At 41.7% G+C, this 14671-nt stretch overlaps 1 protein-coding gene across 2 annotated transcripts in view; it reads left to right on the top strand.

Moving 5' to 3' along the window:
* KLC2 (kinesin light chain 2) overlaps nt 1-13082 on the top strand; it is a 310347-nt gene extending 297265 nt beyond the window's left edge. For both annotated transcript variants that reach the window (XM_069207926.1, XM_069207927.1), the window contains exon 16: nt 10211-13082. In XM_069207926.1, the coding sequence (XP_069064027.1) occupies nt 10211-10294 (84 nt within the window). In that variant the 3' untranslated portion in view covers nt 10295-13082. The remainder of the gene's footprint in view (nt 1-10210) is intronic.
* The last annotated feature ends 1589 nt before the right edge of the window (nt 13083-14671 follow it).

The following is a 14671-nucleotide window of genomic DNA, read 5'->3' as shown; positions in this document are numbered from 1 at the left end:
CAGGATGCTGCATAACAAAGACTGACACCAAAGCTACCCATTTTGTGCCAAAACTACAGAGGTTTCAGAAAGCGTTCATTCTCCTGTCAAAGCGCCAGACCTCCGTCATCTTACGTGGGATCCCACCTCTCACAGCAGCAAGCTCGATGTCTACCATACTCCCAATTCTAATACATTTTGCAAATGACCCAGCAGTGAGCAATCTTACTGGCATCCCCTTTAAAGCAGTGCGGGCTTGCAAGGATGAATGCAAGACAACCAATACAGCCGGACTCACAGGCACAGGCTGCACCCATTTGTACATACCAGTGGGTGGCAGACTTTCACAGATCTCGTTGGTATGGGAAGGTAAACATTAAGACTAATGAATGTGATGTATAGTTTGCTGCTTCCCTTCCTCCGAATTTATTAATAGACCACCCCAGCTGCCTCCAGCCAAGGAGGTGCACAACAACTTGAGGAAACCACAAGATATAAGCTATTCTTCCAAAAGAAGCAGTAGAGCAGGTTTCCAAGGGTCAAAATAGCAAGGACTTTTTACTCCAGCTTATTTTTAGAACAGTAGAAGACAGATGGAAGTAGACTAATTTTGAAAATCGGAGCGCTCAATAAATATTTTAGTTAAGTGTCATTTTTCGTGGTTATCCTTTACTATGTTATTTTAGAACTACAAGTAAATGAGTATTTGTTTTCAATCAAACTGTAGGTTGCCTAGTTTTACATTTTCTTTCAACTAAATCATCTCAAATACCTGTGTTCTACCAGCGCTAGCCTGCTTTACCAATTAAATGCCATTACATTTGGCCTTAAATGAGGTACTAACTCAGCAACAGTATTTCTCGTGATTCAGGGTCATATATATCTGTATGTAGGCGGCTGGATGCTGAATGTGAACTCAATATTGCCTACCTTTTACTGAATCACAGAAAGTCCTCTTTGTCACCACAGATACTGGCACTTTTCCCTATTACTGAGACTGCTCATAATTCTGGCCTCGGTCTTCCCATCCAGACAGCGGATAATGAAGCAATTCATAGAGTCCTTCACTTTATGCAAGAAACACTCATACATGATCCCCATAAACAAGTTTGTATTTGTACTGATGTCAGTCTGAATTTCTCTAATACCTCATGACTCCAATGCAGCATACGCTAGGTAGTCAGTAGCATTAAGTACGTGGATCATGAGAGAAAACTGCAGGTCACATTAAAACTAAAAAGATAACTGGGTAGTTATGACTGGCTTGTAAATTTCATACACACAAGACTGTTTTCCCAGGCAGGCCACTATTTGTGTGGCCCTCATTAAATCACTTCAACGTGTATACGTAAGCCACTCCTTTTCTTACGTGATCTTCCCTTCTTTTAGTCGCACTGTTAGATCCTCGTGAGACCTTAGACTTGGAGTGTCCCTCTGAAAAAGACTTCTTTAACCAGAACAGATCTTATGTCTGTTCTTCCTTGGTGTTAATTTCCATCCTGAGCGTACTTTGAGGCTGACTAGATTACCTTGCAACCGCCTTAGGTATGTATCTACTGCTTGATCTGGCTTAAACTTGGTGGCAAATCTATATCATCTCTACCGCTGATATGTTGTTTCTCCATTTCTTAGCAGTGCTTACCTAGACTAAAGGGACCTGGCGGCTCATCTGTTCCATGTTTTCTTGACGTAGTAGGCAGTTCTACTACATCCCGTGCTGTGGAGGTAGATACCTGAGGTCATCCCCTCATGGTGGTGGAGGCCTATGCACATCCAAATGGCCCTAGTATGTTCTGTCTTTCAGCTACCGGATTTGATTGATGATGTGGTATGTGTTTTATACACATTTCTGGTGGTCAGTTTTCAGGACACTTGGATACATTCTTCACATAGGTGTGGTGTATATATAGAATTTTTTTACTTTTTGTCACTCGTCTTTTTCTTTTCTGTTTTGGTGACCGAGAACACCCATCCTATCCCAATACAGGTTGTGGATTTTTAGCATTTTGCAATTTGAACGTTATATATTTAACCCCTTATCATATTGTGTTTTTTTTTTTTTCAATCATATTTCCTTTCTCTGGGTGGTTCCTCTTACCCCATAGTTGTATTCAGTCTCTTTGTGCCCTGAACAAGGTGGTTTCTGCATTTTGTTTTTTTTCACTGAAACGCACCACTGCACTTTTTGAACGGGTACCTGAAGATCATAATCTTGTTGGAGGCTATTTGAATAATATTCAGAGTGTGATAAACTAGCAGCTGTAGCTTTATACAAACGTGCAGTACTTGAAATGAAGACCACTGTAAATTGTAGTTTAAGATAAAAGAGAGCATATGTGAAGTTATATCAAAGTGGAAAGGATATTGATGCAGGTTAATATTTGTGCATAATCATTCTGTGGACGTTTTATTTTTCGTGTATTATGTGGTTGGTCTTCGACCCTAGCATTTGATGTTTTATATAGTAGGGATGGTTTGATGCATGATTAATATGAATGAAGTATGCGTTTGATATGATTGGGTGGGAGGATTGATTTTAGTGTATGTAGGGCATGGTTGGAACTGCTTAAAGAGTAATTTGTCATCAGTACTGTTTGTCTTTATTGGTTGTGTTTTGGAAAAACATCTGTAAATGTACAGGGAGTGCAGAATTATTAGGCAAGTTGTATTTTTGAGGATTAATTTTATTATTGAACAACAACCATGTTCTCAATGAACCCAAAAAACTCATTAATATCAAAGCTGAATATTTTTGGAAGTAGTTTTTAGTTTGTTTTTAGTTTTAGCTATGTTAGGGGGATATCTGTGTGTGCAGGTGACTATCACTGTGCATAATTATTAGGCAACTTAACAAAAAAAAAGATATACCCATTTCAATTATTTATTATTACCAGTGAAACCAATATAACATCTCAACATTCACAAATATACATTTCTGACATTCAAAAACAAAACAAAAACAAATCAGTGACCAATATAGCCACCTTTCTTTGCAAGGACACTCAAAAGCCTGCCATCCATGGATTCTGTCAGTGTTTTGATCTGTTCACCATCAACATTGCGTGCAGCAGCAACCACAGCCTCCCAGACACTGTTCAGAGAGGTGTACTGTTTTCCCTCCTTGTAAATCTCACATTTGATGATGGAACACAGGTTCGCAATGGGGTTCAGATCAGGTGAACAAGGAGGCCATGTCATTAGATTTCCTTCTTTTATACCCTTTCTTGCCAGCCACGCTGTGGAGTACTTGGACGCGTGTGATGGAGCATTGTCCTGCATGAAAATCATGTTTTTCTTGAAGGATGCAGACTTCTTCCTGTACCACTGCTTGAAGAAGGTGTCTTCCAGGAACTGGCAGTAGGACTGGGAGTTGAGCTTGACTCCATCCTCAACCCGAAAAGGCCCCACAAGCTCATCTTTGATGATACCAGCCCAAACCAGTACTCCACCTCCACCTTGCTGGCGTCTGAGTCGGACTGGAGCTCTCTGCCCTTTACCAATCCAGCCACGGGCCCATCCATCTGGCCCATCAAGACTCACTCTCATTTCATCAGTCCATAAAACCTTAGAAAAATCAGTCTTGAGATATTTCTTGGCCCAGTCTTGACGTTTCAGCTTGTGTGTCTTGTTCAGTGGTGGTCGTCTTTCAGCCTTTCTTACCTTGGCCATGTCTCTGAGTATTGCACACCTTGTGCTTTTGGGCACTCCAGTGATGTTGCAGCTCTGAAATATGGCCAAACTGGTGGCAAGTGGCATCGTGGCAGCTGCACGCATGACTTTTCTCAGTTCATGGGCAGTTATTTTGTGCCTTGGTTTTTCCACACGCTTCTTGCGACCCTGTTGACTATTTTGAATGAAACGCTTGATTGTTCGATGATCACGCTTCAGAAGCTTTGCAATTTTAAGAGTGCTGCATCCCTCTGCAAGATATCTCACTATTTTTGACTTTTCTGAGCCTGTCAAGTCCTTCTTTTGACCCATTTTGCCAAAGGAAAGGAAGTTGCCTAATAATTATGCACACCTGATATAGGGTGTTGATGTCATTAGACCACACCCCTTCTCATTACAGAGATGCACATCACCTAATATGCTTAATTGGTAGTAGGCTTTCGAGCCTATACAGCTTGGAGTAAGACAACATGCATAAAGAGGATGATGTGGTCAAAATACTCATTTGCCTAATAATTCTGCACTCCCTGTATATGTAAAATGTACTATGTATATTTTTAAAAAGTGAGACATAAAAAGCTTTATGAACCAATAACTATCTTCTCTCAAAAAGTCAATTTAATGGCATGACTTATTGGCTGTGTTGACTCCAATATGACCACTGAAGTATAAATATTTAGGAGTGATACCACTATCATGTTATCGAGCTGGCAGTTTCTGATTGTTGTTCACTATGTATTTCTCCTGCTCTGCATTTTTGTATCAGGAGCCCTCTTTGTTTCTTAAGAGAACTTCTGCCTTAGTACTTTTTGGCTATTAATATATCGCTGAAATGGTTGAGTTGCGTTTTGATAAGAGGCCTTTGGTCAGCAGAAGACAAGCTGTCGTTTATCAGCTTCTTAGAACTAGGATCCTTTTCTGACATTCCTTGTCCTTTTTGCCATAACAAGCATTCAAGGGTTCTGGTCAGGACTGACAATTTGACATTAGCGTGCTACTGTTCTGGTTTATAAGGCTTACTGTTCATTCTCAATAAGTTCATATCCTTTGGGAAATGGAAATCCACCACAAATTATGATATTCATCCATGGAGTGAGTAAGTGTTGTCTGAATGTCTAAAGGCAATTGCTTTAAATGAAAAGTAGATCCTGCTACTATGGATAGTGTTCCAGGTGTGGGACAGCTTGGATCTGTTTGCATCCCACAAGAACAAGAGATCCTAATTCTTGCCCATTGGGGAATAAGGGAGAAGCCTTATTGATGAGCTTGTCAGGATGTTTCCATGCATTTTTACACAGATTCCTCTAGTTCCCAGAGTGAGAATTAAATATAACAAGCATTTGCAATGCAATAGGTCTTGCTTTTGCGTGATTTAGAGCTATTGGCATTGTAAATTGATAACTTGACTTTTCTTACCACACAAATTGGTCAACCCTACCTCATAATTTGGTCTTTTCCTGACACATAATTCTAGTGGCCCTGCATAAAGCTAAAACACTTTAATTTACCTTCTTCCTGTATCTGCAGCAAACAATGAAAATGTTGCCATTTAGTATCCTAGTTTAAATCTGCCGTGTTAATTCCAATAGAATACCACTTTCACCACCCCACTATCAGAGTTGCTGGTTGGCTCACACAATTCCCAAAAAAGACACAAGACAGTCATAAAAGATTAGTGTTTTTCTAACAAAGGCCTACTGTATGTTTACAATCTGGATTGTTGAATCCCACACACCCTCCACCAGCAACATCCAATTATGTGAATATTTGTTTTAGAAATATTATAACAACTCTGATTATGCTAGACAGCAAGTCATACTGTACTCCTATGCACAAAGTGATATTTCAGTACTTGAGATACCTCTTGTTTTAAGGAGAGCAGCTAGGCAAACATTTTCCATGCGGTGTGTAGTTACTGCTTCTGTGATAGCCAGACGAACAGGATGATGACCTTTGAAATGACAGCAAAAACAACTTTGTGAGTCTGTGACTCGGAAGAGTCCTGCAATTCGGCAAGGGTCCAGGGTCCTCCTGCTGCCTACCATTAGGGCTATCGGTTCCGTCGATGCTGTACTGCTGACTCAGCTAACACAGTTCCTCCTTCATGCAGCATGGAGTATACTGAAGAGCCTGCCAGTCAATTATTGCAGGGGGAGGAGGATGGGGCGGTACCACGCAGGGCAGGACTGTGGGAGGAGAAGGGGCAGAGTTTCCATATACAGTCAGTAAAAAGTCATCAGTGTATGACATAGAGGTACATGAGTGAGGCTTCCCCCAAACAAGCAGAACTGGAGGAGCCAGCCTTCCTATTGTTCGGTTCAGTGGCCACTTCTCTGTTTAAACAGTCTGGAACACCCAGCACATATGGCATGTCCCATGCAAAACGTACCCTGATGTTGCTTCTGTGCTCCAGTAATGCATTTGGGTTAAGGTCTCGCTACAAAAAAGGCGAAACTCCATCAATCACGGTCTGCCATGTTTCCTTAGCTCTATTTTATACGTTTGGATTTCACCACGCACTATGGCATGCATAAGAGCAATTCGGCAGAATAAACACACACGTCAAATTACGTAAACCACGGAAGTCCAAGTAGCAGCTGCATGTCAGTACTCATTTTTTCTAATGCCTAGCTGTTACCTTTCAGTGAAATGTTAAAGGTGTGTATGTGTGGTCTAAAGGTAAGATAGGCGATCTTTGATGAGTGACAGCCTGTTTAGGCAACAGGAGCCCCCCGTGCAGAAGGAGGAAATAATGTAACAAGAGGAAAAAATTTAATAAAAATGCAAGTGGGTGAGCTGTGCAAAACGAAAGAAAGGAGCGGCCGCCATATGTAAACATAAAACGTGGAGCTGCACCAATTAAAGGAACTGGAATGCCTCATGCACTCCTGGTCGAAAAGAGAGAAGGTGTGGCCCAAGAACTAAAGCTGCTGACTTTGAAATTGAGGACAATGCTTTGAGTCACAGCGCCGGTTTAATATCACCTAATCTCCCCGTGCCCACAAAAAATGAATATGTTGTATAAAGTAATTAATTAGTAAAACAATTAGTAAGTAAAATAATTAGCAAGTAATTAAATATACAGTACAAGAGGGCCTTTGCCCTCCCTCCCACCACCCGGGACCGCTTGTAGGCACACTCGGCGCAGAGAGTGCTCAAGGTAACAGCCTTGTTTACAGCAAAGCTAAGCTGAGAAGCTTTGCCGAACACGAGCAGGAAATGAAGGGAAAAAAAATTCCCCTAAAGAAGAGATAAACAGGACAAAGCGTAATTATACAGGAGTTGGTCCCTGCTCCCAAAGAGAAAAAGGTGGTACAAAGAGGCGTGATGACCAGTAGCAAGGAAGGTTTTTCAAATGACACTGAAAGGAGCAATTGAAATGGCTTTAAGCCCATAGAACAAGTATACTTAAAAGTATACAGCAGGCCGTATGCTTGCACGCGACCTAAAAAGGGAGCTGTGCATGCATTATGATCATCCCCTGCATTGTCGAGACAACTTGATTCACTGACGCAGCTGTTTGGTTGTCTGATAATTACAGTGAAGGTTCAATAAACCATTCTGTGTAAGCAAGAGGGACAATTTCTGCATCACAATACTGTATTCCTCAATTTGACAGTCTGTCTTCTGAGTACTTTGAATTTGTTTATGTGGCCTTTCCTTCTGACTTTTGGAAAAATCTTGCATCCACCAGGACCTTTTAAACTACCAAGATCTATACAAGGAAATGGAAACACATTTGCCACTGGTGGTACTAAGCAAGGTCTGCATCTGCTAGCCTCTTCAAAGCATTTCAACAAGTGTGGACAACTCCTGCTTCTTGGAAAATCCATGCAGTCTGATTGAAAATAATAGAAATCCCACCCCCCTAAGTTGAGCTTATCCCTAATGCTGACAATACATTTCTCTTAAAAAATGATGGTGGTGTTGGTGCCAGCGTCCTCCAGAAAAGTCAAGCTTTAGATGTTAGCATTTGCCTTCAATTCTTATTTATATAGGAACAAAGATTACGTTTCTGGCCATTTGTTAATGGTCTTAAAGGGCAATTTACTTCAAAGCAGGGAGATTGCTATTTGTGTGCATTGTCTTTCACATGAAAGCCAGTTGATATTTTAGGATGACATGAACAGTAGTTTAACAGAACTATATGTACAGTAGCTGCGCTATTCGCAGGAGTTTCACTGCACGCTTTTTGTAAAGCCCCCACATGGCTCTTTTATCAAGCCATGCCATCTTAATCGTAAGGCCAGAAGCTGAAATCGTGTTTGAACAGGCAATACTTTGTGCTTGATTTCAGTAAAGTGGGTCATTTCCTTGCCCTCTCACAACATACACCTGTTCATCTTAATTTAAACATATGAATCCATCTAATGCTGCAGAAGAAAAAGTTACCTACGTTATAGTTCTCTGGCTTTAGAATTGTTCATAGATTCACAAAGGGGCATCCATCCTCTAATTTCAGCAGTTCTTCCTATACATTATCCACTCTTGTGCTTGCCATGGAATCTGAGCTATGGTAGAATGTATGGCAGTGTAGCTCAACCCATATCTATCTCATTAGCGGATGTTTTGCCGGTTTGCAACAAGGTTAATGTGTTATGAAAAAAATACTGTATTGCCTTCAGGCATGTTAATGCCGTTTACAGCTATCTGGGACTCTAGCCTGAAGCAAGGAAATGAATCAGGTATGTAAATTCACAAAAGACTGCAATCCTGGAAAACTGTACTCGCATACGAGTAACCTTTTCTTTCAGAGTCCGAATGTCTCCTTGCCAGTTTCCAGGTTGCTATTGGTAGTTAATGTCTTGTCAACACACAGTCACTTCGAGGCAAGGGCCCCGGTGGTCGCAGAAGGCTTAAAGGGGAGTAAATATAGTTATAAAATGGAACTCAACATGGCTTCCAGTTCCTGCCATGGATGTGGTAGTTAGTGACTTGTCAACACACAATAAAGTCGACACAAGGCCCTAATTAGTCACAGAAGGCTTAAACGGAAGTAGATTCAGTTAAAAGAGGGAACTCACTGTAGCTTCTACTGAGGCCACCAAACGTTTGGGGATCGCCTCTCAAACTTCAAGATTTTTCATTGGTTGAGGCAACGTACTGGCCTTAGGTGACTCATCTTTAGGTGTAGGAACCAACTCCAAATTAAAATATTGATACCTCTAGCGTCAGTAGATAAAGAGATAGTTAAAATGGTTCCGGAAAACCTGGTGATCTGCTATAGCCGGATTACTCCAACTCCTCACCTAGGTTGGGAAAATGTGAGATGATGTGATCATTCTGGGGCTTGATAATTTTACATGTGTTACACTTATGGTACAAAGAAAGTAAGGACAATAAAGGTTTATCTCTGGGGAATAAAATCTGCATCTCCTCTGCCTTAGGTTCTGTAGAACATTTCTTTTTGTCTTGCTTCTCATGCAAGGCCAACTAGCTGACAGGGATTCTCTGGCTGCTGGGCAGCTCGGTGTCGTCAATTCCTGGCATCTGGGACTGCATCAGATTAAGTAATTTACATTTAGGGCGTCCAGCTGTTCACATTCCGTACTATTTGTAGCAGAAAAGTGATTCCAGGATTTGAGGGTTTCCCCTGCCTGCTAGAACAGGCAATGTCAGATATTAGGTTCTGACTAACCACTGCCTGACAGTTGTATGCGGGGTCTCCTCACTGTACAAATGACTGGCTTTAAATGATCAGCATTTGTATTACTTTTTAGGTGCAGACAAGAAGCATAAGGCAACTGAAGTAGTGCTTTATTTAAAGCCTTAGTATTTCTCCCAATCGAGAAGAGGTGTATTCAGTGCTTAATTTGTAAATAAAGACGTGCCGGTGTGCAAAGTCCTCTTCTTAAACTGCTGCTTCTGCAATTAACTGTGCGAGCACTGAATGCTGAGGCAGCGTAATCCTGAAGCCATCTCGGGCCTCCTTAATCCATTTAAAGCCACTCCCTGCCCCTTCAGCTCACTCTTGCAGCTTTCTACTTTCTCCCATTGTGACTCTTTCTCGTTTTTCTCTTCCTCCGTCTTTACCAAATGTGTCTTTTGCTCGCAGAAAATGCTTGAGGCAGAAAAATAAGCGCCCCCTCAAAAATAATTGCCGGTGGTCCGCACCGGAAACCACAAGCTCAAATTAAGCATTTGGTGTATCCTTGTGTGCTGCTGATGTAGGTAATCTCTGAAAATAATTCTGTACCACATCAAGAAAAACGTTCCTGTATTTCTGCTGTGCTGTAACTCACCAAAGTTTTCCAGGTTATTCCATGTAGCTGAACCTTGATATCTCGATAACTGCAATCAGAACTGCAGAATGACTTCACTATGCCCCCCCCATAAACACACGGGGGCTGTGTAGTCCTCTGTAATTTCAATGAAGCGAGTTTGTGACTCAAATGTAGTGATTTCCACTTGGCTTGTAGCAATAGCTTTAGAATTTAACAGGTCTCTGATAGCATCTAATGAAAACACGTTTTTCCTTCAGTTGTTATAATCTGCATATTGTTAACACTCAAATTCTAATGACATTTCCTTTTTTCTTTCTTCTCATTTTCTCCTCCTCCAGCCGACCAGTAACAACTTGTCTGACTGTCGGGGAATGAGTGCTAGCAGCCTGGATCTGTCTCGACGTAGCTCCCTGATTGGCTGATTCCCCCCACACAGCATCTCTGGGTGTGGGAAATGGGCTGTTTTTTTTTTGTTGACATTTTGCATTGAACTTGAATGTTTGGCTCATCTTGAAGTGGGGATGGCAGGAGGGAATCATTTTATGCTGAAACTAATGGAGAAATGGTGCAGTGCTCGTCTTCATTATTTCATTTTTTTGCACAGCCTTAACGGTTCGAGCCAGCATATCATGCTCCAAGAATTCAAGTATTTCAAAGGTACACGTGTACATATATGTATAAATATATATATATATTGGTTTAGTATGAGCAAAACATGCGCTGCATGGCACGCATGCTGCTTGGATCTGTGGATATAGCACATCAAACTATAACAACATTTCAGAAATGTAAGTGCATGTTTCTGATGGCACGGCGGACTGCCGTACCAACACTAAAAAGAATGTGAGCAATGACTACTGCTAACATTTGAAAACAGCAAAAAATTATTAGTGTAGAAAATGACAGGAGACATGAGTGCAAAGAGGCTGTCCAGGCAACAACCAATATTGGTCACCGCGCTTGAAGGAGGAGGGCCAGAGCCCAAAACTCATTGACCTCCTGATATTGCTGCCAGTCCGTCAGAGGATTGGTTGCAGGCTCTGTTTTTGTGGACTGTCTTAATGGATAATTGTAGTATGTTCCAGTGGCATTAAATAGCTGGACTGGAAGAAGTCTGTGCTCAGTTATCGTCCCCCTGGTTTAGCAGGTACTTACACTCTAGCAGTTGTGGGTTGAATGCCACTCTGACATTGATCTATGTGGACAAATGCAGTCTCACTGTATGTGTGTGGGTGTAACCTGCATCTTAAAGATTGTCTAATTGTGCAGAAGGTAGTTTGTTTTCCCTGCAAGCTTCTGCATTACTAAGTTGGTGCATCTGTAATTGTCTCATTTCACCCAACCCAATCTGTATCTTTGGGGCTCCAACAATTGGTACCACCACTGAAATGGTCTCAGTATGCTGAGCAATAACGTTTTATCCTTGGTTGTCTGGTGCAGAACTCCCCATAGCCAAGATTTTGAACTCCTTTGTTATGCCCTTCATACTCTCAATCCCTTAAAATGTGAATGTTTGTGGGAGATGTCTTAGCAGTGGTGATAGAACCAGTTGCCTTGTTGTTGGGGGTCTCACTGTTTTATAGCATAGTGAAGTTAGACTGCAGTTTGTAAGCAGAGCGATTGCTGAGTATCAGGCTTGTGTAAGATAGAATTGTTGCGGTTTAAAATAATAATAAATAAAATTAAAGTGTGCCCTGAGTTACATATGTTGGAGGAACATAAACTGTGTACATATGTGAAAATTTACAGGCATAGAATAGCACTTTCTGGACCTAGAAGCCCGTTGTTTATAGAAATCAATCAGATGCCTAGGCTATTATGGCTTTTGCTTGAATGAACTGTCAGAGGGGCTTAGTTACTAACGTGGTCCCATTTAAGCGCACATGGAGCCCAATCTAACTGTATTGGGAAAGGATGGAGTAGGAGTTACATACTTTGTGTTACGTTTGCCTTATTTAGGGTGACAATTACCCTTTCTGCATTTCATTTCCAACTCATTATTTTTTTTCCTGTGTTGATATCAGGTAGTCTGATGTACGTTCTTTTGGATTTCCATCACTAGCGCCACTGCTGCCATCCACTCTCTCCTTTCCAGACATGTGGGATGGTGCATTTGGCAATCTGGTCGGGGAGATTTGACTGGGCGCATGCCTTAAGCTTTCAGTAAGCCATACCTCATCAGTGACCAGAAAAGTCCACTTCATATTTGACGTAGCCTGCCTGCATCAGTCTCCCAATGTTACAAAGCCACAAATTAGGGGCTGGTTTCAGGTGAAGACTGTGATCAAAGTGTTGTTTCTTATTCTGCTCTCTGTAGTTTGAAGTCAACTTTGTGTTATTTCTTCATTTTGTGTTCTGTTACTTAAATAACTGCTTGTGAAAGGTATGTCTTGCCCTGTTTTGACTAGTGTGTGTGCTGGGTGAGGAAAGTGGTCTACAAACAGAGATGGCATCGCCTTCCATATTGGAGGTGTAATTGATATGGTAGGTGCTCTTAAGGATTGAATGTACTCTCTACTCTGTGATGTTTAGTTCGGCACCGTATTGTTTGGGCATGCTCCTTGTGTGGAAGAGCTTGTATGACTGTCAACGCAGTTTGTTAGGGAACCCAGCAGTTGGTCAGCAGGGTGCCTTTTATGAGCAAGTGAATCAAAGGCACAGTGAACAAGAGTATCTTACATGTTCGTTACACAAGAACTACATTTGAACAAGTCTCCCTCCAATTGAATGAGTGGTTGAGGGTGAGCAGTATTTTTCAGGTTTCAGCAAACCAGGAACCGCCCAAAAGATATTTTCTCATAGACAGCATGATTTCATGACCCACAAAGAGTAATGACTGTGTGTGCCGTAAAGATATTCCTCTAATGTGCTTTGCTGACACTGCCCCTCTCTTTGTGATGGTACAAACAAATGTCTAAGAAGGATGTTTAGAAGAAATGGGGCTGATAGAGGAGGGTGGGGGCTTGGTTTCAATTCTGCAAAGAATGTTAAATATGGTGGTTGATCAGCAGTTTTGCTCTCACCTGATAGGGTTCAGAATGGACCAATGTATTTTCCACCTTCTCTATGAAAGGAGGTAATTGCCAGTGTTGGGCCAGAGTGTGGCAAAGAGGCTGTCATTTGGAACAATGTTACTTTAATGTTTCGGAAAGTCACTTGTACTTCTGTATATATACATATAAATTATTAAAGCTCTTGTTTTCTCTGCTACATTATCTCGCCTTGTCTTGCTTATAGAGGAAGTTCACACGCACAGAAAGGAATGGGAGGGTTAGAGGTAGAAATAATAAAAAAATAAAAAAACTTACCTGAATTGTGGCCGCCACCACCACTGTGCTGCTCCTCTTTCCTTTGCCACAGGCTCCCAGCCTGTCCTGCGACCAATCTGAACATTGCTGTCATGCTGCTTGCAGCATGACAGCAGCGTACGGATTGGTCAGAGCATCCAGCCAGGGCGATACCAGGCAGATTGGGAGCGTCTCCCTGCTCTCTCCAACCTGGCAACATAGTTCGGGGATAGACAGAGCTTAGTGCGCTTGTATGTTTGGCCGGCCCGAGACGGCCGACCAAACGTACATGCGGACTGAGGGGGAGTGTTGTGCTCATTACAGCCCATGGCCTTGCCCTTTCTACAATAAAACGATAATAAACATAGTTTATTATTGTTTTAGTGTAGAAGTTTGCAGCTGCTGCTAGCCGGGGATTGGAGGTGGAGGTGGAGGGGGGGAGGGGGGGGCTGACGCTCCTCCGCCCTAGTGGAGGAGCCGCACCTCAGAATTAACCACCTCTAGAATATCGCTTTTGATGATTGGACCGTAAATTCTCACCCACCTGACTGTCAGACTGTGTGTATACCTGAACACAAGTCTGTGCCTTGAATTTGGGGGTGCTGGCCTTCCAGTGTGACTGAATTTAGCAGACGTCTCGGAGCATAGACTGTCGTTTTTGTTTTCAAGTCAGTGTAATAAATTGCATAGACAAAGGTTTCAGAAAGCATAATATTTTTCTCTCACACACACACATATATATTGTCTGCCTGTCACTCTCATGCTTCAATATGAGGCTGAAAATGAAAACAACGGTGCTGGTAATGGTCGGGGTAATTGGGTAACCCCTGCTAACATTAGCCAAACACCAACTGTCTCCTTGGCCAAAATCCACTTACCACCCATATCAGAGAAGTAAGTTAGTCGTCCCAAGCTTGCTACAGTTCGGCTGCTTTTAATGGGCAAACATGTGAGGAGCTGTTAGCACAAAACCTAGTGAACAACAATAATTTCTCAATTCAGCAAATAGACCATTACCCAATAATTTCTCTTGAAGAAGAGTTGTATCAAGCTGGCTCTGTATATACTATATCAAAGTGAGATATAGTGCTCAACAGAGTCCAGGGGTTCCCCAGAGGCTTAACAGAGGCAAAAGTAGATAATACTAATGCTGTCTGTGTGGTAGTGTGGTCAAGCAGTTAGGCTTATCAGAGGGTAGTGCCAAGCATTTGTTGTACACACACAGAAAATAGAAGAAGCACACACTCAGTGACTTAACTCCAGACCAGTGGTTTTTATATTTTTTTAGTTTATTTTTAGAACCACAAGATTCAAGTTGCAGGTAAGTACCTTAAAGGTTTCGTATTTCACACAGGTATCAATAGTACTTTGTTTGAAATAGGTAAGTAATACAGTTTTTGAATTATTGGCAAAAAGCTATTTTAAAAATGGACACTGTGCAATTTTCAACAGTTCCTGGTGGGAAGAAAAGTTAGATCTATTTACAGGTAAGTACAACACTTACAGTCTCAG

The sequence above is a fragment of the Pleurodeles waltl genome, chromosome 9 (genome assembly GCF_031143425.1).
Source record: "Pleurodeles waltl isolate 20211129_DDA chromosome 9, aPleWal1.hap1.20221129, whole genome shotgun sequence".
Classification (NCBI taxonomy): Eukaryota; Metazoa; Chordata; class Amphibia; order Caudata; family Salamandridae; genus Pleurodeles; species Pleurodeles waltl.
Note: the sequence above shows the minus strand (reverse complement) of the source record. Positions and strands in the feature narration are given on the sequence as shown.